Raw genomic sequence first — 27,948 nt, forward strand, 5'->3', positions numbered from 1 at the left:
TGACAAGGGACTAAATTATGGACAAAACCAAGTTTCTTATGCATATTTACATTTAAAGATGTTAGTTTGCAAAACATTACAAGAAGCTTCTAGCGTGCAATCAGCATACTGGAGTCAGAATCGTTAACTACCAAAACTCCCATATAGTCAGAAATATTTTTTAAAATATACTGGCCTGTGTTTAGAGTGAAGGAATCAGCCTGCACCCTCATCTTGGAGATCAGCCTGTCATCCTTCAACACCCTGGTTGATCATCTATTATATGGCTCCTTGCTACAACATTTATTGCCCATCCCTAGTTGCCCTGGAGAAGGTGGTGAGCCTTCTATACAACAGAGTGGCTTGATAGACCACTTCAGAGGGGAGATAAGAGTTCACCATTTTGGTGTGGGACCAGAGTCACATGTAGGGCAGACTGGATAAAGACTGCAAGTTTCCTTCCCTAAAGGGTATTAGTGAACCAGTTGGGTTTTAGGACAATCTGACAGCTTCATAGTCACTTTTACTGATATCAGTTTGTCCATTTCCGGATTTTTAAAACAGAATTCAAATTCCTTTGATCTTATAAAAGATATTTGCCTTATTCCAAAACACTTGGATTTAGCTGCTTCAGTTTAAATCACCATAGATATAAATCCTCCTGAGAGAAGAATGGATAACAGTTTGTTGTCCTTCTACACTTGATCCTCCATCCCAAAGGTTCAATGTCCTCCAGCAAAAGAGAACTAGGTGAATAGTCCAATAAAGGAACAGAGAGTAGTTGCAGATTGGAGGGAGAGAAATGCAGTGGGTAGGAAAGAGAGAAAGATAGCATGGAGCAGGCAGGAGATTTTATCCTGTCAAAATAGCAAACCAAAGAAGTGGACAAAGGATCTAGTAATTGCAGTGTGCAGCTGGTCTCTTTCAAAAACTGCTAATATGTTTTGAGTACCAGGAGTATTTTCAAATTTTCCTTTAAAAAAAGAAACCTGGTAAATCCATGTGACAAAGAACATTGATTTAAATGTAGCAGGAACATACCTAACAAGCATGACACAACCTGCAATTTCGCAGAGTCCTGAAACTCCAGATCAGCTCTCAACACAGTCCAAAGTCACAGCCCTCACTGTTTGCAATTGCACTGGATTGGAAATACTAAAGGGCATGGGCTGGGCCTTTGTGCTGAGGTTGGATGGAGGGAGAACCTTGAAGGAGTCGTAAATGAGGACAAAGATACTGAATTCAACGTGTTGGGGAACATTGCATGTCAGTGAGGACGTGGATGATGGAGCGAGAGTAGGTGTAGGGCAGGATGTGAGTGTCCAAGTTTTAAACTAGTTGGAGTTTGTACAGGGTGGAGGTCGGGAGGCCAGCAAGGAGAAGTCTTGTGTAGAGGCAACAAAAGAGTATTTAACAGTTTCAGCAGTGGTGGGGGTGATGTTTCAAAGGTGGAATTAAGCTATTAAGCTATCTTGGTGATGTACAGGATGTGGGTTTGAAGCTCAGCTCACTACTGAATAGGACATTAAAGATGTACATTATTTGTTCAGCCTCAGGAAGGGCAAGGGTAGAAAGATTGTGGAAGTTGAAGATAGCATTGGTTTTTCCAAGTTCAATGGATATTTTTAAAAATCAGAATGTTGACAAGCACAGTTTTCTCCTCTAGAAAATAAGGAGTACTTTTAATAAAAAGGTACTCTCCTAGAACATAAGAAATAGGAGTAGGAGGCCATATGGCCCCTCGACCCTGCTCCACCATTTAATAAGATCACGGCTGATCTTCAACCTCAACTCTACTTTACCGCCAGATCCCCTTATCCCTTGATTTCCTTAGAATCCAAAAATCTATCGATCTCATTCCTGAATATACTCAACAACTGAGCATCCACAGCCCTCGGGTGGAGAATTCCTAAGATTCACAACCCTCTGTGTCTTAGGATAAGGGGTCAGTCCTAAATATCTGACTCCTTATCCTAAGACTATGCCCCCTAGTTCTAGACTCTCTTACCAAGGGAAATAGCCTCTCAGCATCTACCCAGTCAAGCTCTCTCAATCTTATGTTTCAATGAGATCACCTTTCATTCTTCTAAGCTCCAGACAGTGTAGGCCCATTCTACTCAGTCTCTCCTCATAGGACAACCCTCTCATCCCAGGAATCAATCTAGTGAATCTTCGTTGCACCCCCTGTAAGGCAAGTATATCCTTCCTTAGGTAAGGAGACCAAAACCACACACAGTACTCCAGGGTCGAGGTGTGGTCTCACCAAAGCCCTGTACAATTGCAGCAAGATTTCCTTACTCTTGTACTCCAACCCCCTTACAATAAAGGCCAACATACTATTTGCCTTCTTAATTGCATGTACCTGCATGTTAACTTTGTGTTTCATGTACAAGGACACCAAATCCCTCTGAACACCAACATTTAATAGTTTCTCACCATTAAAAAAAAATTCTGTTTTTCTATTCTTCCTACTAAAGTGAATAACCTCACATTTCCCCACATTATACTCCATCTGCTACCTTATTGCCCACTCACATAACCTGTCTATATCCCTTTGCAGACTTTGTGTCCTCCTCACAGCTTACTTTCCCACCTAGCTTTGTATCGTCAGCAAACTTGGATACATTACATTCGGTCCCTTCATCCAAGTCATTAATATAGATTGTAAATAGCTGAGGCCCAAGCACAAATCCTTGCAGCACCCAATTAATTACAGCATGCCAACCTGAGAATGACCTGTTTATTCCTATTCTCTGTTTTCTGTCCATTTACCAATTCTCTATCCATGCTAATATCCCCCAATACCCCCCAACCCCACCTTTTGTGTGGCCTTTTGAAAATCCAAAAATATACGACATCTACTGGTTCCCCTTTAATCGACCTTGCTAGTTACATCCTCAAAAAACTACAGCAGATTTGTCAGACATGATTTCCCTTTCATCAAACCATGTTGACTCTGCCTAATCATATTATGATTTCCCAAGTGCCTCGTTACCACGTCCTTAACAATAGATTCCAGCATTTTCCCGATGACTGATGTCAGTCTAACTGGCCTGTAGTTCTCTGTTTTCTCGAATAGTGATGTTATATTTGCTACCTTCCAATTCACTGGGACTGTTCTAGAATCTAGGGAATTTTGGAAGATCACAACCAATGCATCCACTATTTCTGCAGCCACCTCTTTTAGAACTCTAGGATTTAGGCCATCAGGTCCAGGGGATTTGTTGGCTTTTAGTCTCATTAATTTCTCCAGTACTTTTTCTTTACAAATATTAACTACTTTAAGTTCCTCACTCTCATTAAGACCCTTGGTTCCCCACTATTTCTGGTATGTATTTTGTGTCTTCTACTGTGAAGACAGGTACAAAATATTTGTTTAACGTCTCTGCCATTTCCTTATTCCCCATTATAATTTCTCCTGTCTCAGTCTCTAAGGGACCTACGTTTGCTTTCGCTACTCTCTTCCTTTTTACATACTTGTAGAAGCTCTTACAATCTGTTTTTATATTTCTTGCTAGTTTACTTTCATATTCTATTTTCTCCCTCTATCAATTTTTTGATCATCCCTTACTGGTTTCTAAAACTCTCCCAATCCTCAGGCTTAGTACTCTTCTTGGCAACATTATAAGCCTCTTTTTTTAATCTAATACTATCCTTAACTTCTTTAATTAGCCACGGATGAATCACTTTTCCCGTGGGGTTTTTATTTCTCAATGGAATGTATATGCATGGAGAATTATGAAATATTTCTTTGAATGTTCGCCATTGCTTATCTACAATCATATCTTTTAAATCTAATTTCCCAAACAACCATAGCCAACTCGCCTCTCAAACTTAAAGCCAATTGCATAGGTATAAGACTCTAGTTTCGGACTTAAGTACGTCACCTTCAAACTCAATATGATATTCTATCATATTATGATCACTCTTCCCCGGAAGATCCCTTACTATGAGATTACTAATTAACCCTGTCTCATTACACAAGACAAGATCTAAAATGGCCAGTTCCCTGGTTGGATCCACGACATATATTGTTCTAGGAAACTGTCTTGAATCCATTCCATGAACTTGTCATCCAAACTACTTTTGCCAATTTGATTTGCCCAGTCTATATGAAGATTAAAGTCCCCTATGATTGTTGCATTACCTTTGTTACAAGCTCCTCTTGTTTCTTGATTAATACTCTGTCCAACAGTATAACTACTATTGGAGCGCCTATAAACTACTCCCACCTGTGTTTTCTGCCCCTTGTTATTTCTTATCTGCACCCAATACTGATCCTATTTCCTGATCTTCTGAGCCAAGATACTTTCTCACTATTGTCTTTATGTCATCCATTATCAGGGCTACCTCCCTCCTTTTCCATTTTGTCTGTCTTTTCAAAAAGTCAAATACCCTGGAATATTTAGTTCCCAACCTTGGTCACCTTGCAATCATGTCTCAGTAATGGCTACTAGATCAAACCTATTTATCTCTATATGTGCCATTAATTCGTCTATCTTGTTACGAATGCTTCGTGCATTCCGATAAAGCGCCTTTAATTTTAGCTTTTTACTATTTTTCCCTGATTTGACCTTATTCACTGATGCACTATTACCGTTAAACTCTGTCTCCTCTTGACACACTGCTTATCTTTATCCAAATCACTACACAGCCTTGACTTTTCTCTTTAGATTTATAAATTTATCCTGAGCTGAACCCTCCTGGTTTTTCTTTTAATCCAGACTAGGGTATGCAAACTGACAATTGATAATCTATTTATTACACAGTTGTAGATTATAGATGCAACAGAATCCCTACACATACATGTAATCTGTTTTTTTAGTATGATCACAGACGTGACTGATAGCTCTGTGGAGAACGGTTATCTGAATAAACTATAGTTCATTTAGCATAACACACAACTGTGCAAATCACTGAACACACAATAAAGACATCATCTCAAACATTGTTAAATGTATGAAAAATGTGCTAGATGGGTGAATAGGCTTTTCTTTTTCCTAAAGGTTTGAATGACAACAGCCTTGAGGAGCTGGAAGAGGGAAAAACCACAATGGCAAGGTCCTATGATGAATATGCCCAGTCTGGTTATGATAAATGACTTCCTAACCCATCTGAGATCCCCTTCCAATATGTAATTTAAGTGCATGTACAAGAATATTTCATCTACTGTCTTTGCACCAAACGTTCACCCTCCACATTTGTTGATTCAGAAATGTTCCCATTTCTTTGACTGCTCCATGGAGCTCATGTTTACTGTATAAAGTAGCAGGCTGTTCCTTACATCAACAACCTGGAGAACTCATTGCATTTAATTAACTTCAGTTGTTATGCACATAATCTACCCTAAATATGGACATTGCTTATTGAAATCCATTAGCTACCACAGCACCACTTGATTCACTGATAATCTGTAGTTCATTTTATCATTAATAGCTATATTTTATTTATTTAAATACTGATGAAAAATTACCTCAAGGCAGTAGTGACAGTATTAACTTACTGGATGTGAGTCAGCAAGATCTTCTAAAGTTCCTTTCTTGCCCATCAACTTCCTGTAAACCACCATAGGGAAGTGGACATCAAGGATGCAGTGATTGTAGATTGCCAGACCCAGCACTATTCCAATTAGTGTGAATTGTCCGTCATTCTCAAAAGAGGTAGGGTTGAACCAAAATTGTTTTGTGTGGCTATCATAAGCAAACATTCCTACAAAGAAGAAAAAAAAACTTCAAGTATTTTCCTTTGGGGAATAGGGAAATGTTCAATTCACTACTAACCATTTACCTGAATACTTGGGGCAACAGGATCTTTAACTGATCCACCCTCCTTTACTCACCCATTACGGTTTGATAACGTTTACTGTATCAACCACATGGAATTTGTGTTTATTCATCTTCAGTTAATGCCTGTCGAGCAATCCTCTTCTCAATTATGATTCAAACTCTTCCCCTCTGCCCCACCACGCCCCCACCCCAAGCCCATTTGAATCTCTCTGGAAGCACCAAGTATGATTAATAGCCAAGCACAATCCCAAGTGAATGGTAAATGTTTGAACAGGGCTTTTCAGCATACTGTATCGCAAAAGAATATCATTGTTTCACCTCTTGGACCCAGCGGAATCCAGTCTAAAAACAGATAATTGATCGAACAGATGTAAGGCTCTTAAGTGAAAATTGTTTGTGGGCGTCAATCCAATAAACTATGAGCACAAAACTGCCTAAAATTGACACTAATCAGCAGTCGCCCAGAGAAGCCAAAAGGACACATATATGAGAAATGGAAGTGAAGTGCCACACTGATGCAGTAGGCAAGCCTGGAAAACTGGAGTTCAGGCACTTTTTGGGGAAATGTACAGTGCTTCATTGCCTAACTTACTTAATACTTGATGACACTGTGCACAAGAGGGGAATTCCATTTTCTGGCAGCAACATCATAAAACAAATCAATTCACAGGATATATGACTCCTTGGAGAAACATTTTAGCTTACAACAATATTTCAAAACAAATTCTCTATTTCAGATAGTTAACCTTTCTTCCCATCTTAAGGTTATTATTAACACTGTAAATCCATTATGATGGCAAGTTTGGCAAAGCTCAAACAACAAAATCTCCAACTCTTTTATACAGAATGACCACTTCAGTTTCAGATGGCATTTCCTTACTTCACACGTTTAACCAAGCAGCCAGCACCGTATCTGCTCTTTTGGGTTATGTTTACTAAGGAGACAAAGATCACTGACTAGGGAAACTTCTTTCAGTCTTTATTCCCAGTAAAGGGGAGGAAATTTCATTAAACATTTCACCTGACCAAGGGTGGCGGGGGCGGGGGGTTGGTAAATCTGTATTCACAGATTGATTATTTCAATGATGTACTGAGATTTAAGGAATACCTATATCTGGATTAAAAATCTCCTCAACAACCAGCTGAAAGAACTCCTTGGAAACTCCGCCTTCATCCACTCCTTGTTCCCCCTCGAACTCCACATAAAGCTGCTTTTTCAAATCTGCAGGATTTTCCGTGGCAATCATTTCCAACTGAAAAACAACACAAATAAGGTATTTTAAACAAGAAACTTGGTCAATGCACTAGGAAAGGCAACATGTCAAAAGACCACGCTCATGGTAGTGTAGGAATCTTAGTAATAAAAGTCCACTATGCCACAACATTCTGTTCCATTCTGCACAATTCCATTTAAAAAAAGAATGGAAGTCACATCCTTTACAGTGGGTACATTTACACCAGCAACTTGCAATAAGCACAGTCTGCCACAGTAACACTAGAGCTTAAAATGAAGCTCATACTGTTACTACACACGAGGCAGCAAATGTCATATAGTTCACAGCAAATAATGGATGGTCCATTGTTCAATAAACTAAAGATCAGTGTTAAGACAATTGACAATCCTTCAAAACTGTTATCCTTAACTCCCTTGTACAATATGGATAAATTCCTTTAGCATTTGAACAGTTTCAGACAATGGGCCGGAACTTGCTCCAATTGGCGTGGCAAGGCTGTCTGCACATCCTGCGGACAAACACTACGAAAATACTTACCTCGTGGTCTCCGACGTCCACTTGCTCCCTTTTCAATTTTTTTTTCAGTTCAGCACTGTGAAATCAGCGCAGGTTCCTTCGTATCGATAGAGACTGTGGGAATGGAAGCCACGCCCACAGAATCTGTCAAGAAGAGAAGACACGCCCACAAGCAGGCAAGTACAAATCATTCATTTAAAGTAAACTTTGGTATGTTAGTTTAAATAAAAATATAACATTTATTATAAAAATCCAAGCAAATGATTTAATTTAATGAAACATACAGAAGTTAAAAGTAAAAATAAGTTAATTTTTAAAATTTATGATCAAAAAATATTAAAAGAAGTAATTTGACATTCCACATTTTTAAAATTTAATTTTTTGTTGTTTTGCAGTCATCAACAGTCATCGTGCTTTTAAAAAGTAATGTAGAGCTGGTATTTTCCAGCGTACCTTTTGGTGGTGTAAGTATCTTCGTTCCTGCTGGGCAGATGGGTAAGTTTACGAACGTTTAACGATTTCTATGATTTTAGCGTACCATGTCCCTTTAATTCGGAACTGTCAAACCACCGGCGAACTAGGTTCGCGAGTTCAAGGTTTAAGTGCACATTCACGAACTTATTCCATCGATTCGCTGGCAGTCGGAGGGGACGCCATTGCAATACGGCGTCCCGAGGTGAGTAATTTATGGGCCATTATCTTTTATTTTTGGTTCTTAGAATCATTGAATAGTTGATGGCCAAGCATAAACAGTCAACAATCATAACCAGAACATGGATAGATGGACTAAACATATATTTCAGGTTCTGAAATCCTTTTATCAACTGATGGATCCACGGTGGAGAAAAGGGAAGGAGGAAACTATAAATACTTACATGAAATGAAAAAAAGACAGCATTTTTACTTTTATGCCTCTGTCAGTGCCCATAATGGAAACAAACAACAGCAAATGCACTGATAAAATTCAAAACTTTCAATTTAAAACTGTGCGTAGAAATCAGAATCCTATTTAAAAGATGATTCAATAACAACTTGCATTAATATAGCCACTTTAACGTAGTAAAATGTTCCAAGGCACTTCACAGGAGCATAATCAGACAAAATTTGACACTGAGCCACGTAAGGAGATATTAGGACAGGTCAAAAAGCTTGGTCAAAGAGGTAGGTTTTAAGGGGTGACTTAAAGGAGGAGAGGGGGGTTTAGGGAGGGAATTCCGGATCTTGGGGCCTAGACAGCTGAAGGCACAGCTGCCAATGGTGGAGTGATGAAAATCGGGGATGTGCAAGAGGCCAGAATTGGAGGAGCGCAGAGATCTCAGAGGGTTGTAGGAAGTTACAGAGATAGGGAGGGGCAAGGTCATGGAGGGATTTGAAAACAAGGACGAGAATTTTAAAATCGAGGCGTTGCCAGAGCGGGTGCTAATGTAGGTCAACGAGCACAGGGGTGACGGGCGAACGGGACTTGGTGCAAGTTAGCATACAGGCAGCAGAGTTTTGGATGAGCTCAAGTTTAGGGAGGGTGCAAGGTGGCAGGCGATAGCCATTTAAAAAACATAGATGGTGTAACAAGCAGGTGCAGCCACAGCCAAGTGGCAAGGTCAAATTAGTGAAAAATTTGACCACATGATTACTCAGAGCTGTAAGAACAGCCAGTAATTGTTTCAATAGGTCTCTTCACCAAGAAAGGAAACTACAGAAAAATTATCGATATCTCAGTTTTAACACCAGTGCATATATTGTGAAGTACTATTATTAAAGTGCTGATCTAATTGATTCCTTTACTTTTAAACATAGTTTAAAAAAAAATCAAAAATAGCCATTGGAACAATGGGTTCCAGCAATAAGAGCATCAAACTCAGAAATTTCAGCACAGAGGCCATTTAGTCCATGGTGCATGTGCTGATGGTAGCTACTATAATCCCATTTGTCTGCATCCTTTACAGTTTCTTTAACTATTTAATTCTTTCTTAAGTTTATGATTGGCTCACCAGCTACTTGTAGGAACGTATTCCATATTTTACAATCCTTTGCAAGATAGACATTCTTCTACCCTCCCTATTTACACTTCTAGTACTAATATTAAATGTATGCCTCATTACAGATTCACCAATTAGTTACCCTCAAAATTCTGAACACTTCTATTACAACTACTAAAACTTTTCTGCAGTAGTAAAATTAGTCCTAGTTTTTCTTTATCTCTGGTATCACCCCAGTTGATGTACACTTCTTTTGTTTCCAATATCCTATCTATAATACGACCATAAAAGATAGGAGCAGGAGTAGGTCACTTTGTCCTTCAAGCCTGCTCTGCCATTTAATGAGATCATGGCTGATCTGATTTTTTACCTCAACTCCACTTGCCCACCTTTTTCCCAAACCAATCCCAATATCTTATTATAGGCTCAACATCACCTTCTTGCAATATCTCTACATAAAAACAAAGAATCTCATCTTGCTTTTTTTTAAAACCTTTTTTCCCACCAGTTTTAAAGATTTGTGTATATGCAGCCCTAACTCTTTCATTTCTCTGCTCCATTGGGAATTTTACCATTCAGGGTATATTTCCATTCTGTGTTCTTATCCTCCAAAATGTAATACTTTACTTTTACCAATGTTGAACTACATTTGCAAATATCTGTCCATTTCTCTTGCAGTCGCCCATATCTTTCTCACTGTTTGCTGGGTTCTAATTCAGAATCACCAAAAAATGTTGAGATTCTCACGATGCCCATGTCCAAATTGTTTGTTTATGTATATGGGAAACAAGAGTGGTCTGAGCACAGATCCCTGGGGCATAGCACCAACTACATCTCAATCTGAGAAACGGCCATTCACTTCTATTTTCTATCTTTCAGTCACTCCTCTTCCGTTAAAATCATGGGCCTTAATCTTCACAACAAGTTTCTTATGTAACACTTACCAAAGGCTTTTCCAAAGCTCAAATATGCCACAACCACTGCATTCCATGTCTATACACTCTAATTTCCACAGAAAACTGCATGAAATTAGTCACACATGACCTGTGCTTTACAAATCCATGCTGATGTCCCTGATTAGTAAATACCCTTCTACTACTAACACAAAGCTAACTAGTCTATAGTTATCTGGCTTACGCCTGTCCCCTTTGTAAAAAGGAACGTAACTTGTGCCAACCTTTAGCTCTCTGGAGAAATTGCAATACATAATTTTGGAAAATTATGGTTAGGAACTCGGCTTTTTCATCACTAACCAACATTATAATTGATGATACTGGCCTGCAGAATAGAAGGAATTACAATAAATCACGCGTTATATTGAAAAAAAAAGACAGTTTAATGGCGGTTGAGCATTCTGGGTTAAATCTATTAACAGTTGCTGCTAAAAGAATAATTCACAAAAGTGCTTGTAATACAGATCTCTCAGCAAGAAAAATATTGGTACATACCCGCACAAGAGCATCATCAATGATATGATCACGCCTTACTTTCAGTCGGAGATAAGGCTGAACTTGCTGTCCTTGTACCAAGTTGTACAGCACAGTTATACGTCGTTCACTGAACATTCGAATTCTGTTGTCATAATAGAGGCCTTGGCTTTTAGTATAGGGGGTAAGGAGGAATGGACAGGTCAAGAAAGAAAACTTCTTCTCACTGTCTACTTTAAAAAATATGTAGTCCTTATCCATTGCAAGAACATTGTTTAATGATTCATTAACAAATTCATCATAAGGTATCACTGGTTGACAGCAGTCAATAGCCCTAAAATGAAGCTCTTTTTCCAAGGGATCCACCCGGGGACCCTTCTTGTAACGGGTGTCCTCGATCAAAAGATTTTGATTCAAATTCCCCTCGCTGGCTTCTTGTGAGGATTCCTCATCGTCATTCTCTATAGTCAACATGCCACCAAGCAAATTTGCATAGTACACCAATTTTAGACATTTGGCTGCTGCAACCACAACATCATCTTCATTTGCTAAATTTCGGCAACTATAATCATTGCTTATAACTTTATACGTGATAAGCTGCTGAAAGACCTCAACCATTCTGCGGATATCACTAGAGCTGTATGTCGACCACAGATGGATCAATTTGGCTTGTGCTGTCAAAGGAAGCTTGCACATTGCTTTGCAGAACATTGGTAAGGCTCCTTCCAGATACTCAGGACTATGTAGGTTGTGATTTTCCATGACAATTATGAACAGGTTTAGGTAGTTTGAATCTCTGGTGTATGCATTGTGATAACTTAATTCACATTCCACATCTGGTGATAGATACATCAAAGCATTAATCAGTGCAGTTTCTATCCGGTTATGTGCCAGCAGTTTTTTGTAGACCTTCCGAACAGATTTGACATCAACAGTTAATTCTTCGGGCTTAAATGATTGCCCATGGCAATCACAAGGTTTCTGTTGAGAGCAGCAAGGTGCTGAATTATCACATTCAGCTACTGCAAGTATTTTAGCACCTTTTTCCAAATTATCCAGAGCATTATCTGGTGAACAATTCAAGCAATTTCTCTGCATCTCAGGTTTCCTAAAGCTCTTAACCAGCGTTTCCGCACTGGAGAATATCCGGCCAATAACACGCACCAGTGGTGAGAAGTCTCCAGTTTCACTGCAGACACTTAGAATTTCATCCACTTTTTCTTCAGTAAGGTAGTTGATATCTAGAAATAGAAATAAGTCAGTTAATCAGACAGTAAAGCATATAATTGAAAGATTTCTTCCTTTCCCCACCTATCAAGATAAATGACAATTACAATTTTTCACCAAAACAAAAGTTGTACTTTTGATCCATCTGTAATGAAGCTAATTCAATTTTTTGTACACATGCCACTATTATCAAAAGCTGTTGTCAGACTAGGCTAATGTCAGTAAGCAAGGGTTACCATTGGCCATATGATGGAGTTTTTTTTAAAAAAAGAGCACTTTAGCATCCCAGTTCACTGAGCTCCTGCAAACCTAAAAATATTGCAAATGAAAATTTACAAATGTAGCTTTATAAATAACGCCCTTTTGGTTAATCTTGGAACTACTGAAATTTAAAATGGACTACTATAGTCCCTTTCACAATATTTTAAAAATTCCCTTTTCTGGCCTACTCCTGCTCCTATTTCTTATGTTCTTCTAATAATGCCAGATAAAGAAATCAACTCAAGGTCATCAGGAGCACTATTATGAAAGCTAACTTAAAGCTGGGGGTACAGCAATAGAAATCAAAACAAAACCTGGGGAAGCTACAAAATATATGAAGCATTACACAATGCAACTACCACCTGCACATTTAAATTAAAAGCCAGCAAATCATGCAAAAAAATCCATTAATTCAACCTTCTCCAGGGAGCACATGAACAGCTGAAGTGACAAGATCACTGTTTGAAAGAAAAGGGGCAAGAACTTCCAAGTGTATTTATTTCCAGAAATGCTCCATGCGGTAGAATGTAATAAATAAACCAATTTGTTATTTCAAGGTCTTCTGCAGAGTTCAGAACATTGAAATGTTTATGTAGTAGATGGCAAAGACACTCAGGAATAGAGGTCAAAAATTAATTTTCATTAATAGATGATGTGATTGGTTAATCATCTGAATTCTTTAAGAAGCTGTCATACATACGAAATTGTGTTTTTAAGTTCACAATTAGAGTTCTGAATAATCATTTCCTCATAATTGCAATGCTCTTATACAAAGTTCTTGCCAAAGTTAAAAGGTGAAAGCTCTTGCCCTGAAATTGAATTAGTGTCTTAAATAACATTTTTGCAGAGAAAAAACTTACCACATATGAAATTCTACAATAACCTAACCTTGGAAAAAGCACAAGTAGATTTGGTATTTTATTATCTTATGGGGTAAAAATGCTGCAGACAACAAATACTACCAAAACAAAGTATAATCAAAACAATGATGTTCAAGTTACCCAGCAGCTGCACTACACTTTTGGAAAAAAAACATTTTAATTTCAAGAAGCTAAAATTATACCTAGGTACCAACTCTGAACTAGTTTTTGGTTGAAATGAAGAGTGATGGAGTATCAACATTTTAGATAATTAAACTGATACCTGTCTTATAATAAAAAGGTGCTACTTTCCTTTGGAAAATACACATAACAATAACTTGCATCTATATAGCGCCTTTAATGTAGAAAAAATATTCCAAGGCACTTCACAGAGTCACAGTCAGATTAAAATGCATGCTGGGACAAAGGAGGAGATATTGGGAGTGGTGACCAAAAGCTTCGTCAAAGAAGTGGGTTTTAAGAATGGCATAAAGAGGGGTGGAGAGGCAGGGAAGGTGTGGGGCTTAAATGGCTGAAGGCACAACTGCCAATAGTGGAGTGAAGGAAGAGGGAGATGCACAATAGGCCAGAGTCAGAGGAATGGAGTGTTCCGGCAGGGTGGTGGGAGGAAATTGTAGGGCTGAAGCAGGTTACAGAGATAGGGACGGGCAAGGACATGAAGGGATCTAAACACAAGGATGGGAATTTTAAATTTAAGATGTATTGGCTCCTGGTCCCCCAACAAGTCAGCAAAGATAGGGTTGAAGTGGTGAACAGCATAGGATATGGACAGCAGAGGTTTGGTTCAGCTGATATTTATAGAGTATGGAGGATGGGAGGCCGTAAAGAACAGCATTGGAACAGCTGAATCTGGAGATAACAAAGGTATGGATGAGTTATCCAGTGGCAGATGGTCTGAGGCAGAGATAGAGGCAGGTGCTGTTGTGGAAGAGGAAGTAGGCAGTGTTTGTGATGGAGTATATGGGGTTGGAAGCTCATCATGGGAACCTGAGCGGGGAGTCAGAAGGGAATAAAGTTGAGAGCAGCAAGAGAGGGGAAGACCCAGGGGAAATCTACAATACAAATAGTACAAACAGTTGTTCAAGAACAAGTGAAAGGGAAAAGCATAGAGCAGCGGAAAGAAAGTGCACTTTAGGTACTTTAGGCACGACAGATAAAATGAAAACTAGAAGGCGTAAGGCGATTAACCCAGCATCAAAGCTGTGGCAGGGGGTTGGGAACCTGAGCAGGGAGACAGAGGAAAGCGTATCAGGAAGGGACAGAAGGTATAGAGTTAAAGGTAAAGTGTTAAAAAAGGAAAAAGCAGGAACTAAGTGTCACAAAACATATTTGAAAGTTCTTTATCTGAATGCACGTAGCATTCGTAACAAAATGGACGAGTTAACGGCACAAATAACGACGTATGGGTATGATCTTGTGGCCATTACAGAAACATAGCTGCAGGGTGACAACGACTGGGAATTAAATATGCCAGGGTATTTAACAATCAGGAAGGACAGGCAGGAAGGAAGGGGAGGTGGGGTGACTATGTTAATAAGGGAAGGAATCACTGTAATACAGAGAAAAGATATTGGGACAAAGGATCAGGATAATGAAACAGTTTGGGTAGAGATAAGGAATAATAAGCGGCAAAAAACACTAGTGGGCGTAGTATATAGGCCTCCTAGTTGCAACTCTGCTGGAAGAAGTATTAATCAGGAAATAGTCGGGGCATGTAATAAGGGAACAGCTATAATTATGGGGGATTTTAACTATCATATTAACTAGACAAATCAAATTGGGCAGGGCAGCCTTCAGGAAGAGTTTATTGAGTGTATTAGGGATGGATTTCTTGAGCAGTATGTAACTGAACCTACAAGGAGGCAAGCAACCTTAGACCTGGTCCTGTGTAATGAGCCAGGATTAATTAATAATGTCCTAGTTAAGGATCCCCTTGGAATGAGTGACCATAACATGGTTACATTCCATATCCAATTAGAGGGTGAGAAGGTTGGCTCTCAAACAAGCGTACTGAGCTTGAATAAAGGAGACTATGATGGTATGAGAGCGGAATTGATTAAAGTGGACTGGGAAAATAGTTTAAAGGGTAAGACGGTACATGAACAGTGCTGTTCATTTAAGGAGTTATTTTACAACTTTCAAAAAATATATATTCCACTGAGGAAAAAAGGGTGTAAAAGAAATGACAGCCATCCGTGGCTAAGTAAAGAAATTAAGGATAGTATCAGACTAAAAACAAGGACATATAAGGTAGCCAAACTTAGTGGGAGGATAGAAGATTGGGGAGTCTTCAAAAGAGCAAAAAGTAACGAAAGGATTGATTAAGAAAGGGAAGATAGATTATGAAAATAAATTAGCAAAAAATATAAAAACAGATAGCAAGAGTTTCTACAGTTATATAAAAAGAAAAAGGGTGGCTAAGGCAAACATAGGTCCTTTAGAGGATGATCAGAGAGCAAGTTATTATCTTAATGGTGAGAAACTGGAAAGTACTGCAGTACAAAGGGATCTGGGGGTCCTAGTGCAAGAAAATCAAAAAGTTAGTTTGCAGGTGCAGCAGGTGATCAAGAAGGCCAACGGAATGTTGGCTTTTATTGCTAGGGGGATAGAATATAAAAACAGGGAGGTATTGCTGCAGTTATATAAGGTATTGGTGAGACCGCACCTGGAATACTGCATACAGTTTTGGTGTCCATAGTTAAGAAAAGACATACTTGCTCTCGAGGCAGTACAAAGAAGGTTCACTCGGTTAATCCCGGGGATGAGGGGGTGGACATATGAGGAGAGGTTGAGTAGATTGGGACTCTACTCATTGGAGTTCAGAAGAATGAGAGGCGATCTTATTGAAACATATAAGATTGTGAAGGGGCTTGATCGGGTGGATGAGGTCAGGATGTTCCCAAGGATGGGTAAAACTAGAACTTGGGGGCATAATCTTAGAATAAGGGGCTGCTCTTTCAAAACTGAGATGAGGAGAAACTTCTTCACTCGGAGGGTAGTAGGTCTGTGGAATTTGCTGCCCCAGGAAGCTGTGGAAGCTACATCATTAAATAAATTTAAAACAGAAAGACAGTTTCCTAGAAGTAAAGGGAATTAGGGGTTATGGGGAGCGGGTAGGAAATTGGACATGAATTTAGATTTGAGGTTAGGATCAGATCAGCCATGATCTTATTGAATGGCGGAGCAGGCTCGAGGGGCCGATTGGCCTACTCCTGCTCCTATTTCTTATGTTCTTATCGCGGGTCGAATAGGACACTGAGATTGGAAACAGTCTGATTCAGCCTGAGACGATGGCTAGGGAGGGACACGGGAACAGTGGCAAGGGTACGGAGTTTGCGGTGGGGGCCAGAGACGATGGCTTCAGTCTTCCTCGTGTTCAATTGAAGAAAATTGCAGCTCATCCACTACTGGATATGGGACAAGGAGTCTGATAACACAAGAGGCAGTGGAGTGTCGACAGATTTTGGAGAGATAGAGCGGAGTGTCTTCAACGTACATGTGGAAACAATCCCCAAGTCTGCAGATGATGTTGCCAAGGGGCAACATGTTAATTATGAAGTGGACAACGACAGATCCTTGGGATACTACGGAGATAATGTTGGGTAGGGGGAGAAAGAGATGAGAAGCCATTGCTGGAGAGGCTCTGGCTTACAATCAGATAGGTAAGATTGTAAGTGAGGATTTAATATATAATCCGAGCAAGGGCAATCTCATTGAGCTGGACAATGGAGGAAAGTATTGGGAGGAGGAGGGTTTTTTTTTAATTCGTTCGCGGGATGTGGGCGTCGCTGGTGAGGCCAGCATTTATTGCCCATCCCTAATTGCCCTCGAGAAGGTGGTGGTGAGCCGCCTTCTTGAAGCGCTGCAGTCCGTGTGGTGACGGTTCTCCCACAGTGCTGTTAGGAAGGGAGTTCCAGGATTTTGACCCAGCGACGATGAAGGAACGGCGATATATTTCCAAGTCGAGATGGTGTGTGACTTGGAGGGGAACGTGCGGGTGGTGTTGTTCCCATGTGCCTGCTGCTCTTGTCCTTCTAGGTGGTAGAGGTCGCGGGTTTGGGACGTGCTGTCGAAGCAGCCTTGGCGAGTTGCTGCAGTGCATCCAGTGGATGGTACACACTGCAGCCACTGTGCGCCGGTGGTGAAGGGAGTGAATGTTTAGGGTGGTGGATGGGGTGCCAATCAAGCGGGCTGCTTTATCTTGGATGGTGTCGAGCTTCTTGAGTGTTGTTGGAGCTGCACTCATCCAGGCAAGTGGAGAGTATTCCATCACACTCCTGACTTGTGCCTTGTAGATGGTGGAAAGGCTTTGGGGAGTCAGGAGGTGAGTCACTCGCCGCAGAACACCCAATCTCTGACCTGCTCTCGTAGCCACAGTATTTATATGGCTGGTCCAGTTCAGTTTCTGGTCAATGGTGACCCCCAGGATGTTGATGGTGGGGGATTCGGCGATGGTAATGCCGTTGAATGTCAAGGGGAGGTGGTTAGACTTTCTCTTGTTGGAAATGGTCATTGCCTGGCACTTATCTGGCCCGAATGTAACTTGCCACTTATGAGCCCAAGCCTGGATGTTGTCCAGGTCTTGCTGCATGCTGGCTCGGACTGCTTCATTATCTGAGGGGTTGCGAATGGAACTGAACACTGTGCAGTCATCAGCGAACATCCCCATTTCTGACCTTATGATGGAGGGAAGGTCATTGATGAAGCAGCTGAAGATGGTTGGGCCAAGGACACTGCCCTGAGGAACTCCTGCAGCAATGCCCTGGGGCTGAGATGATTGGCCTCCAACAACCACTACCATCTTCCTTTGTGCTAGGTATGACTCCAGCCACTGGAGAGTTTTCCCCCCGTTTCCCATGGACTTCAATTTTACTAGGGCTCCTTGGTGCCACACTCGGTCAAATGCTGCCTTGATGTCAAGGGCAGTCACTCTCACCTCACCTCTGGAATTCAGCTCTTTTGTCCATGTTTGGACCAAGGCTGTAATGAGGTCTGGAGCCGAGTGGTCCTGGCGGAACCCAAACTGAGCATCGGTGAGCAGGTTATTGGTGAGTAAGTGCCGCTTGATAGCACTGTCGACGACACCTTCCATCACTTTGCTGATGATTGAGAGTAGACTGATGGGGCGGTAATTGGCCGGATTGGATTTGTCCTGCTTTTTGTGGACAGGACATACCTGGGCAATTTTCCACATTGTCAGGTAGATGCCAGTGTTGTAGCTGTACTGGAACAGCTTGGCTAGAGGCGCAGCTAGTTCTGGAGCACAAGTCTTCAGCACTACAGCTGGGATGTTGTCGGGGCCCATAGCCTTTGCTGTATCCAGTGCACTCAGCCGTTTCTTGATATCACGTGGAGTGAATCGAATTGGCCGAAGACTGGCTTCCGTGATGGTGGGGATATCGGGAGGAGGCTGAGATGGATCATCCACTCGGCACTTCTGGCTGAAGATGGTTGCAAACGCTTCAGCCTTGTCTTTTGCACTCATGTGCTGGACTCCGCCATCATTGAGAATGGGGATGTTTGCAGAGCCTCCTCCTCCCGTTAGTTGTTTAATTGTCCACCACCATTCACGACTGGATGTGGCAGGACTGCAGAGCTTTGATCTGATCCGTTGGTTGTGGAATCGCTTAGCTCTGTCTATAGCATGTTGCTTCCGCTGTTTAGCATGCATGTAGTCCTGAGTTGTAGCTTCACCAGGTTGGCACCTCATTTTTAGGTACGCCTGGTGCTGCTCCTGGCATGCTCTTCTACACTCCTCATTGAACCAGGATTGATCCCCTGGCTTGTTGGTAATGGTAGAGTGAGGAATATGCCGGGCCATGAGGTTACAGATTGTGCTGGAATACAATTCTGCTGCTGCTGATGGCCCACAGCGCCTCATGGATGCCCAGTTTTGAGCTGCTAGATCTGTTCTGAATCTATCCCATTTAGCACGGTGGTAGTGCCACACAACACGTTGGATGGTGTCCTCAGTGCGAAGACGGGATTTCATCTCCACGAGGACTGTGTGGTGGTCACTCCTACCAATACTGTCATGGACAGATGCATTTGCGACAGGTAGATTGGTGAGGACGAGGTCAAGTAAGTTTTTCCCTCGTGTTGGTTCGCTCACCACCTGCCGCAGGCCCAGTCTAGCAGCTATGTCCTTCAGGACTCGGCCAGCTCGGTCAGTAGTGGTGCTACCGAGCCACTCTTGGTGATGGACATTGAAGTTCCCCACTCAGAGTACATTTTGTGCCCTTGCTACCCTCAGTGCTTCCTCCAAGTGGTGTTCAACATGGAGGAGGACTGATTCATCAGCTGAGGGAGGACGGTAGGTGGTAATCAGCAGGAGGTTTCCTTGCCCATGTTTGACCTGATGCCATGAGATTTCATGGGGTCCAGAGTCAATGTTGAGGACTCCCAGGGCCACTCCCTCCTGACTGTATATCACTGTACCGCCACCTCTGGTGGGTCTGTCCTGCCGGTGGGACAGGACATACCCAGGGATGGTGATGGAAGAGTCTGGGACGTTGGCTGAAAGATATGATTCTGTGAGTATGGCTATGTCAGGCTGTTGCTTGACTAGTCTGTGGGACAGCTCTCCCAATTTTGGCACAAGTCCCCAGATGTTAGTAAGGAGGACCTTGCAGGGTCGACTGGGCTTGGTGTTTTGCCGTTGTCGTGTCCGGTGCCTAGTGGTCCGATGGCGGGTGGTCCGTCCGGTTTTATTCTTATTATGACTTTTCGTAGCGAGATTTTACAACTGAGTGGCTTGCTAGGCCATTTCAGAGGGCAATTAAGAATCAACCACATTGCTGTGGGTCTGGAGTCACATATAGGCCAGACCGGGTAAGGACGGCAGGTTTCCTTCCCTTAAGGACATTAGTGAACCAGATGGGTTTTTACGACAATCCGGCAGTTTCATGGCCATCATTACTGATACTAGTATTTTAATTCCAGATTTTTAATTAATTAATTGAATTTAAATTCGTCAGCTGCCGTGGCGGGATTTGAACTCGTGACTCTGGATTTTAGTCCAGGCCTCTGGATTACTAGCCCAGTAACATAACCACTATGCTACCATACCCGTTGTGTGGTCGACCATGTCAAAGGCTGCAGAGTGGTCAAGGAGGATGAGGAGGGATAATGCACTGTGGTCACACTCAGAGGATGTCATTTGTTTCACTTCTGTGGTTGGGACAGAAACCTGATTAGAGAGTCAAACCTGGAGTTGCAACAAAGACAGACACAGATTTATGAGGTTACAACACGTTCAAGAACTTGAGAGGAATGGGAGGTTGGAGATGAGGCAGTAGTTTGCAAGAGGGGTTGGGTGGGTTTTTGAGGAGGAGGGTAATAATGGCAGTTTTGAAAGAGGGACAATACCTGAGGAGAGGGAACGACTTACAATGTTGGCTAGCATGGAGGCCAGGAAGGGAAGTTGGGTGTTCCGCAGTAAATTGGGAATGGGGTCAAGAGAGCAGGAAGTGGGTCTCGTGGACAAAATGAGCTTGGAGGGGGCATGAGAGGAGATAGGAGAGAAACTGGAGAACACGTTGGTTCGCTGCTAGGAATATAATTAGGCCATTCAGACCCTTAAGCCTGTTCTGCCATTCAATTAGATCTTGGTTGATCTGCACTTCAGCTCCATTTACCTGCCTTTGCTCTATATCCAGGCAGGGAGGAGCATGGGAAAGGTTTGGCGGGCAAAAGGAAGCAGCTGAATGGATGGTCTTAATCTTAGTGGTAAATAAGTCCAAGAGTTCCTTGCATCTGTTGGAGGTAAGGGTGGGAGGCAGGGAAGAGGGGTTGAAGGAGATAGTTGGTAGTAGAGAAACGCTGGGTTTATATTTGCTCTCCAGGATGACCCTGGAGTAGTGTTTTGGAAGAGGAAAGTATAGCCCTATATAGTGTTTAATGTGATCCAGCCAGATCTGGTGATGGATGGCTAAATCAGTTGTGTGCCAGATACCCTCAAGTATGCACCCCTTGGACTGGAGGATATAAAGATGGGGGGGGTTGAGCAGAACAGGAGAAAGTAAAGGTTTGCTGGGGACAAGGGCATCAAAGGTGAACATGATAAAGTTATTAAGCAGATTGACAACAGTCGAAGTAATTATAGCAAATCGAGGACCAACGGCTGGAAGCTGGGATTTAGAAAGTTCAATTGTCAGTGATTTTGGGGGGATGGAAAAAAAGAATTTTCTCCCCCCAGAGACAGGCACAGAAGAAAGTGGGCCTGGAAGGGGATGTTGGTGGGGTGAGGGATCGGAGATGGCCTTGTCTGTGATAGAGACCACTGATGTTGAGAGGCCACGTGAGATGGCAAGGTTGGGGGGTTGGTGGGAGGGGGATCATGAACATGGGTAGGAGAGTTCATATGGAGGAAGAGGTTTAGGAAGGATAGGAGGGTAGTGAATTCAGAGGAAAAAGGGTATGGTGAGTTGAGATGGAGATTAAAATCACCAAATACGAGACGTCACAGTGCAGAGGCTAAGGGTGGAAAGGAGGGAGAATATCGATGAGAAACTTGGGATGGGACTTGGGGGGAGGGTTGATAGACAATGATTATTTTAAAGGAGATTTGAGAGGAGTGGAACAAGGTGACGTGCTTGAAGGAGAAAGTACCAGGAGAGTTTTGTTGATGAGGGTCACACCATCACTGTGGTGGTTTGGGTGGGGCAGGTGGAGAGACTTGTGCCACCTGTGAGCCAAGTTTCAGTTAAAGCTAGGATATCAATGCAATCATCCACAATAAGGTTGTGGTTTGTAAGGGCCTCATTCATGAGTGAACAGACATTTTGTAGGGAAATGCAGAGAGGGTGGGTCATTGTTGATCAAAGGCAGCAATGGGAGGTGGGGCGAGAGGGACGGGAAGGAAAGGAGATTAGTGACGTTAGCACCCAGCAAGCGCAATGGCTGATAAGGTCAGCAAGAGAGGAGGATGGTGCAGTTGGGGTTGCTGCTTATAAGGAGCAACAGTTGCCTCGATAGGCTCTGCGGAGAGACAAACAAAGAACACATTTAAAACCAATTTTGATTCAGTATTTGATTATCTCATTGAATATGAATGTTTTAAAATAAGCAATACAGTAACTCGGGTTAAAAAAAACCACAACTTTTTGTCAATTAGTATTTACCCTACAAGGAAAAACAGAGCCTTACTTTGAAAGTTGTCCTGTTGCTGTTTCTTACTACAGATCACATCAAAGTCACTCTCCTCAACAGCCTTGTAGTTTTTATGCTTGTACTTGCCATGTGAAACATTTTGGGAAAGCAAAGATCTTGGCTTCTTAGTGGGCCAAGCCGCACATAGTTCTGCCCTGGTCCGATATAACTCGAGAGCTCTGGCTGCAGCTCTATTATTGTCCAACTGCTTGAAATCTGGGCAGGAAGCACAGTTCTCATTGGCGCAGAACTCATTTCCACAGCCTTTTGTTAATTGACAGTAGTAACTTTCAATCAATTGCTTGGCAGCTTCTCGCTTCCTATAAAAAGGGATAAAAAAAGTGATTAGATCAGCATTAAAGTCTCAACTTCAGTAAAAATATACTAAGGTTTCAGAACATCTATTTGTGGGTAAACTCTTCATGTAAGCAAGTATTCTCTGACTTCAGTACACAGACCACTGTTCAGTGAATGCTAATTATTAGGTTTTACATAGTTGCAATTAAAATCAAATTACTCAAGTTGTATCCAGCCCAGCTGCAATTATGCAAGTTGTTAGAGCCTACGTTTTCACATTGGGATCCAAGAGGGCAACAGATTTCTATATTTTTCTCCATTGGTTCATTTATTAGCATGTTATTTCTGTTACCATACACTAATTAAAAAATAATAGCACTGTTTACTTTGCATAGCTGGCACAATCTTTCAGAAGTTAGGACAATATTTGCAGAAGAGTCCCCCACACAGAGAAATCTGTAAACCACTGAGTTGCAATAAATTTTCCAGGTAAATTCCTGTAAAACAGTAAACTTTAACCAACGCAAGATGCTTTTTCTAGAAAACTTTGAAGCTTAATAGCACAGGTAATATTTACCACCATTTTGACCAGCACAATATAGAAAGGTAAATCCTGTAGCACAACAATGTGAAACACTGGTGTCTACCCATGATTTCCACACAGTTAGGTTCTGAACTCAACTGTGCAGACAGAGATTCCAAATTAAGACCAGATCCTTTCTCAAAGAGAGGAAGAGCAAAAATAGTAGTCATTCCAAGCCACTTGCACCTATCTTCTAGTTTCTGGTGTTACAGCATCATTAGCAAGGGTCTAGAAAATTGTCCCCAGACCTAAATGAAGAAAAACTGAAACTTTTATTTTTAAAAGTTAATTTTGCATTTGTGTATTGCTCAATTAGACTTCCTATTGAAACTGAATTATTGTTCCATAGATTTCATATTGTGTATTTTATACAATAGATTCAGGAGGCACTTCTGCACTAAGGACCTTTGTGAAACTCCTTCCTGTACTGCAGAATTGCAAACCATTGGTCCAGTAACTTGTACAGAAAGAAACTTAAGCAAAAGCACTCAACATTAAGGGCATTTTATTTTAATTTTAAAAATCAGCCAGCCAATGTTAAGGAGCAGTTCCATGGGTACAGAAAACTCTGAAATGTCACAGTCCAGGCAGCTCTCCTTTATTTAACAACATCTTTGAAGGGCTAGAACTGCTGTTCCAATTAGTCAGGAGGATCATGAACATTTATACTGACTTTTAGAGCAGAACAGATGTGTAAAGTTATTGGCAAATTTTGGATTGTAGATATTCCAAAATTGACCAGGAGACATTCTTCTGAAAAGTTATTCCCCACATCCGAAGGAAAATGTTGTAAGATACTAACTCCAATGTCCTTATGTATAATATACCTAATGATGTTTCTTCACCTTTAATTCTTCAGTAACTTTTCTGCAAAGGGTGGGGGTGGGGTGGGGGTGGGAAAGCACTCCACACCTTCATATTTATCTGATTCTGGCTTCTGGCTTTTCGATTAACAGAAATACATAGAGATTACAAAGTGGAAACAGGCACTTCAGGCCAACCAGCCCATGTTGGCGTTTACCCTCCATGTGAGCAAAATAGTTCTAATCATATTTCCCATTTCCCTTCAAACTCCTTTCCCTCATCCACAGAATTACATTTTACAAATCCTAACCAGTATTTTAAGAAAAATCTGTTCTATAAATCAATTTAAAAGGTCATCATAAGCTGCTAAATAAACTTCAATGGCTGGTACAACTGAAATCGCCTACAAATTAGATAACCAACTCACAAATTCATTAGACACAAATAAGTGGAAGATGCTCCTTATAAACCCTGGACTTCATTGTTCATCGCACAAAACAATTTTACGCAACTTCTTTCCTTAACATTTCTGTTCCTTTCAATTATGCACTAAACAAATGTTCTAGTCACAAATCCACTTCAAATGAACAGCTGACTCAACTAACCAATTAAAACAGTCACTGCATTTAGTTTTGACAACTGAAGAACTACTAATTCTGTGCTTTTGAAAAGATAAGCATCACTAGATGTTGCATCACTTTAATTCATGGTGGACCAATAAAAGTAAGCCAGGCCATGCTCTTCTTTTGTTTGATTTATGATGGAAGAGCAACAGTGTCACAATGACATCGGAACACAATTTTGCAAAGAAATCAACTTCTAAGATTCCCAAAATAATCAGAAAAAAGTAAATGATAACAGAATCATCAGAAAGGCTAAGAGAACCAGGAAGGGGCAGGGAAAAGAGTCAAGAGGAGAACTTTTGTTTACAACCTTTCTCTCTCTCATTTCTCCTCCTCGGTTTCATTCATTTCATGCATCCATGTTACATTTTAATTTTAGTTTTTCAACTGTCCTTCATCTGTTCCCTTTCATCTTTACATTTAGCAGTGAGAATCAAATACATAAAACTTTTATAAGGAATCTTACAACACCAGGTTATAGTCCAACAAATTTATTTTAAAATCACAAGCTTTCGGAGATTTCAGTGCAAAGTCTTGTCGAGACATCTGCCATCATCAACAAGCATTTGGCAGACTTTGAAGAAAAAAAATGCAAAAAAAAACTCAATGATCCATTGACCTTCAATTTAAGTTATTTTTGTAAGTGTACACATAGACCAAATGCTTTTAGTAACATTTTGTTTAAAACTCATACAACACAAATTCTTTTGCATCCTTATTTCCTACTAATTGAAACATTGCTTTTTAGAATTCTTCAGATATGTTTTGGACAAATACCACTCTTCTAGTCATCCAATTATAATCAATAGTGATTAGGTGTAGGGGAAACATTCATTTGCTTAGATACTTGCTGAACTTTAATTGGGCATAACTTTAGAGGTAGCACGCTTGCCTCTGAGTCAAAAGGTTGTGGGTTTCAGTCCCACTCCAGGGACTTGAACACATAATCTAGGTTGGTACTTCAGTGCAGTAGAGACAGGAGTGTTGCACTGTCAGAGGTGCAGTCTCTTGGATGAGACAATAAACCAAGGCCCTGTCTGCACTCTCAGATGGGCAGAAAAGATCCCATGGCACTATTTGAAGAACAGGAGAGTTCTCCTGGTGTCCTGGCCAATATTTATCCCTCAACCAACTCCACATACCAAAAAAACCCAGATTATCTGGTCACTTATCTCACTGCAGTTCAAAAAAAGTCCTGGAGGTTGTGAAAAGGGCTAAATAAAATGCAAGCTCTTTATTCGGGGGAAGGAAGATCTTTTAAAGAGTGATCTTTGGGACAAGTTTGTAATTAGACAAGATCTGCTGAGCATAAACACGAGCACATCGAGAAGGGAAATACTAAACTCGCATTATTTCAATTAATTTGGTGCCTTCTCGTTAAGTTGAAGCAAAGACGGCCTCGAGTCTTCCGGGTTTACTAATCTTTCACCGAAAAGGAGCCGGGCAATGAAGCGGACGTGACTGTAACTACGTTGCCAGCAGCCTGGAAACTCCTAGATTTCTGCAGCAAGAAAGTGAAACAATTCCTACTCTTCAGACGCTGAGACCTGATCCGTTATCGGCCGCCCTGCCCTGGCCCTGGCCCTGGCCCTCCCACCCAGGCCGCTGCAAACGCGGCTCTGTTTCAGGCAGTTGAAACCCCGGCTGGGCCGGACGGGCTCTGCGTGCTCGATTTCTAGCTCTATCCCCGATCGGTTAAGGCCTGGCTCGGGCTCGGGCTCGGGCTCGGCTCGGTTGAAGACAGGGCCACTCACCGCTTGAGACTCGCCGGGTTAGGCGCGAGCAGCGTGACGGAGGCGTTAGTGTCAGGGGAAGTCATGCGAGGCCGGTGAGGGAGGCGGCGGCGACCGAGCGACAATCACACGAGCCGACAGCGGCCGCGTCCACCGTAAACATCCGACACGTTAACAGCCCGCGGCAGCGCGGCCCCGCCCCCTCTCACAGCTTCCGTCCGTCCGTCCGCCCGCCCGCACCTGCTCACTGCGGGGTGTCGCTGCAAATCGCAGCGCTTCAGTCATCACTACTCCGGTTAAACCCGCTATTCCAGGGTGAGATTTAAAGGGGGGAGGAGGGGGGGGGGTTTACATTTACCACAAACCCCGGGGCTCCCCGCCCTCAGGCTGATCATCCGGACACCAAGAGACCCTCACACACCCCCCCCGCCGTTCTCAGTACTCCACCAAATAGACTTCTTCCATTTGCTTCCCAAAACCTGCATCTTCTTCTCGCCATGAACATGAGCTGACTGAACTGCTTCCACAGCAGACTTCATGGCCTCTCCCACCTGAAACCCTAGTAATGTTGTAATCTTGTTGATCCTGCCCAATTTCAGTTATGTTCAATGTAGAGTGTAAGTATACTTGGCATTGGTCTTATCCACATGCATAACGCTGCACTTATCTAGGTTAAATACCATTTGCCAGAGTTTGGCCCATTCTCCCAATGCATCTAAGTCTATAGCGACTTTCACGTGCTCAGGACATCCCAAAGCTCTTCACAGCCAATTAAGTACTTTTAAAGTATAGTCATTGTTTGTAATGTAGGCAAACACAGCAGCCAATTTGTGCACAGCAATGAGTAAAATGACCAGATAATTTGTTTTGATGGTGTTGGTTGAGGGATCTTTTACATTGAGGGCAGATGTGGTTAGAATCATAGAAAGTTTACAGCAAAGAAGGAGGCTGTTCGGCCCATCGAGTCTGCGCCGGCTCTATGCAAGAGCAATCCATCTAGTCCCACTCGCCTGCCTTATCTCTGTAGCCCTGCAAATTTTTTACTTTCAAGTACTTATCCAGTTCCCTTTTGAAGGCCATGATTGAATCTGCATCCACCACCCCTCAGGCAGTGCACTCCAGATCGTAACCATTCACTGTGTAAAAAAGTTTTTCCTCATGTCACCTTCGATTCTTTTGCCAATCACCTTAAATCTATGCCCTCTGGTTCTTGACCCTTCTGCCAATGGGAACAGTTTTTTTCTATCTACTCTGTCTAGACCCTTCATGATTTTGAATACCTCTATCAAATCTCCTTGCAACCTTCTCGGTTCCAAGGAGAACAATCCCAGCTTCTCCAGTTTATCTACGTAACTAAAGTCCCTCATCCCTGGAATCATTCTAGTAAATCTCTTCTGCACCCTAAGGCTTTCCTAAAGTGCAGTGCCAAAACTCCAGTTGTGGCCAAACCAGTGTTTTATAAAGGTTCAT

At 41.8% G+C, this 27,948-nt stretch overlaps 1 protein-coding gene across 1 annotated transcript in view; it reads right to left on the bottom strand.

The window, feature by feature from the left end:
* The window catches only part of LOC137323973 (ubiquitin-protein ligase E3A-like), a 52,269-nt gene extending 25,573 nt beyond the window's left edge, over positions 1-26,696 (bottom strand). The window contains exons 1-5 of the mRNA XM_067988138.1: positions 26,500-26,696; positions 22,436-22,758; positions 10,941-12,160; positions 6,874-7,018; positions 5,483-5,688 (exon numbers count right to left, since the gene is read on the bottom strand). Of these exons, the coding sequence (XP_067844239.1) occupies positions 5,483-5,688; positions 6,874-7,018; positions 10,941-12,160; positions 22,436-22,758; positions 26,500-26,564 (1,959 nt within the window). The 5' untranslated portion in view covers positions 26,565-26,696. The remainder of the gene's footprint in view (positions 1-5,482; positions 5,689-6,873; positions 7,019-10,940; positions 12,161-22,435; positions 22,759-26,499) is intronic.
* Between the last annotated feature and the right edge of the window lie 1,252 nt (positions 26,697-27,948).

The sequence above is a fragment of the Heptranchias perlo genome, chromosome 1 (genome assembly GCF_035084215.1).
Source record: "Heptranchias perlo isolate sHepPer1 chromosome 1, sHepPer1.hap1, whole genome shotgun sequence".
Lineage (NCBI taxonomy): Eukaryota > Metazoa > Chordata > Chondrichthyes > Hexanchiformes > Hexanchidae > Heptranchias > Heptranchias perlo.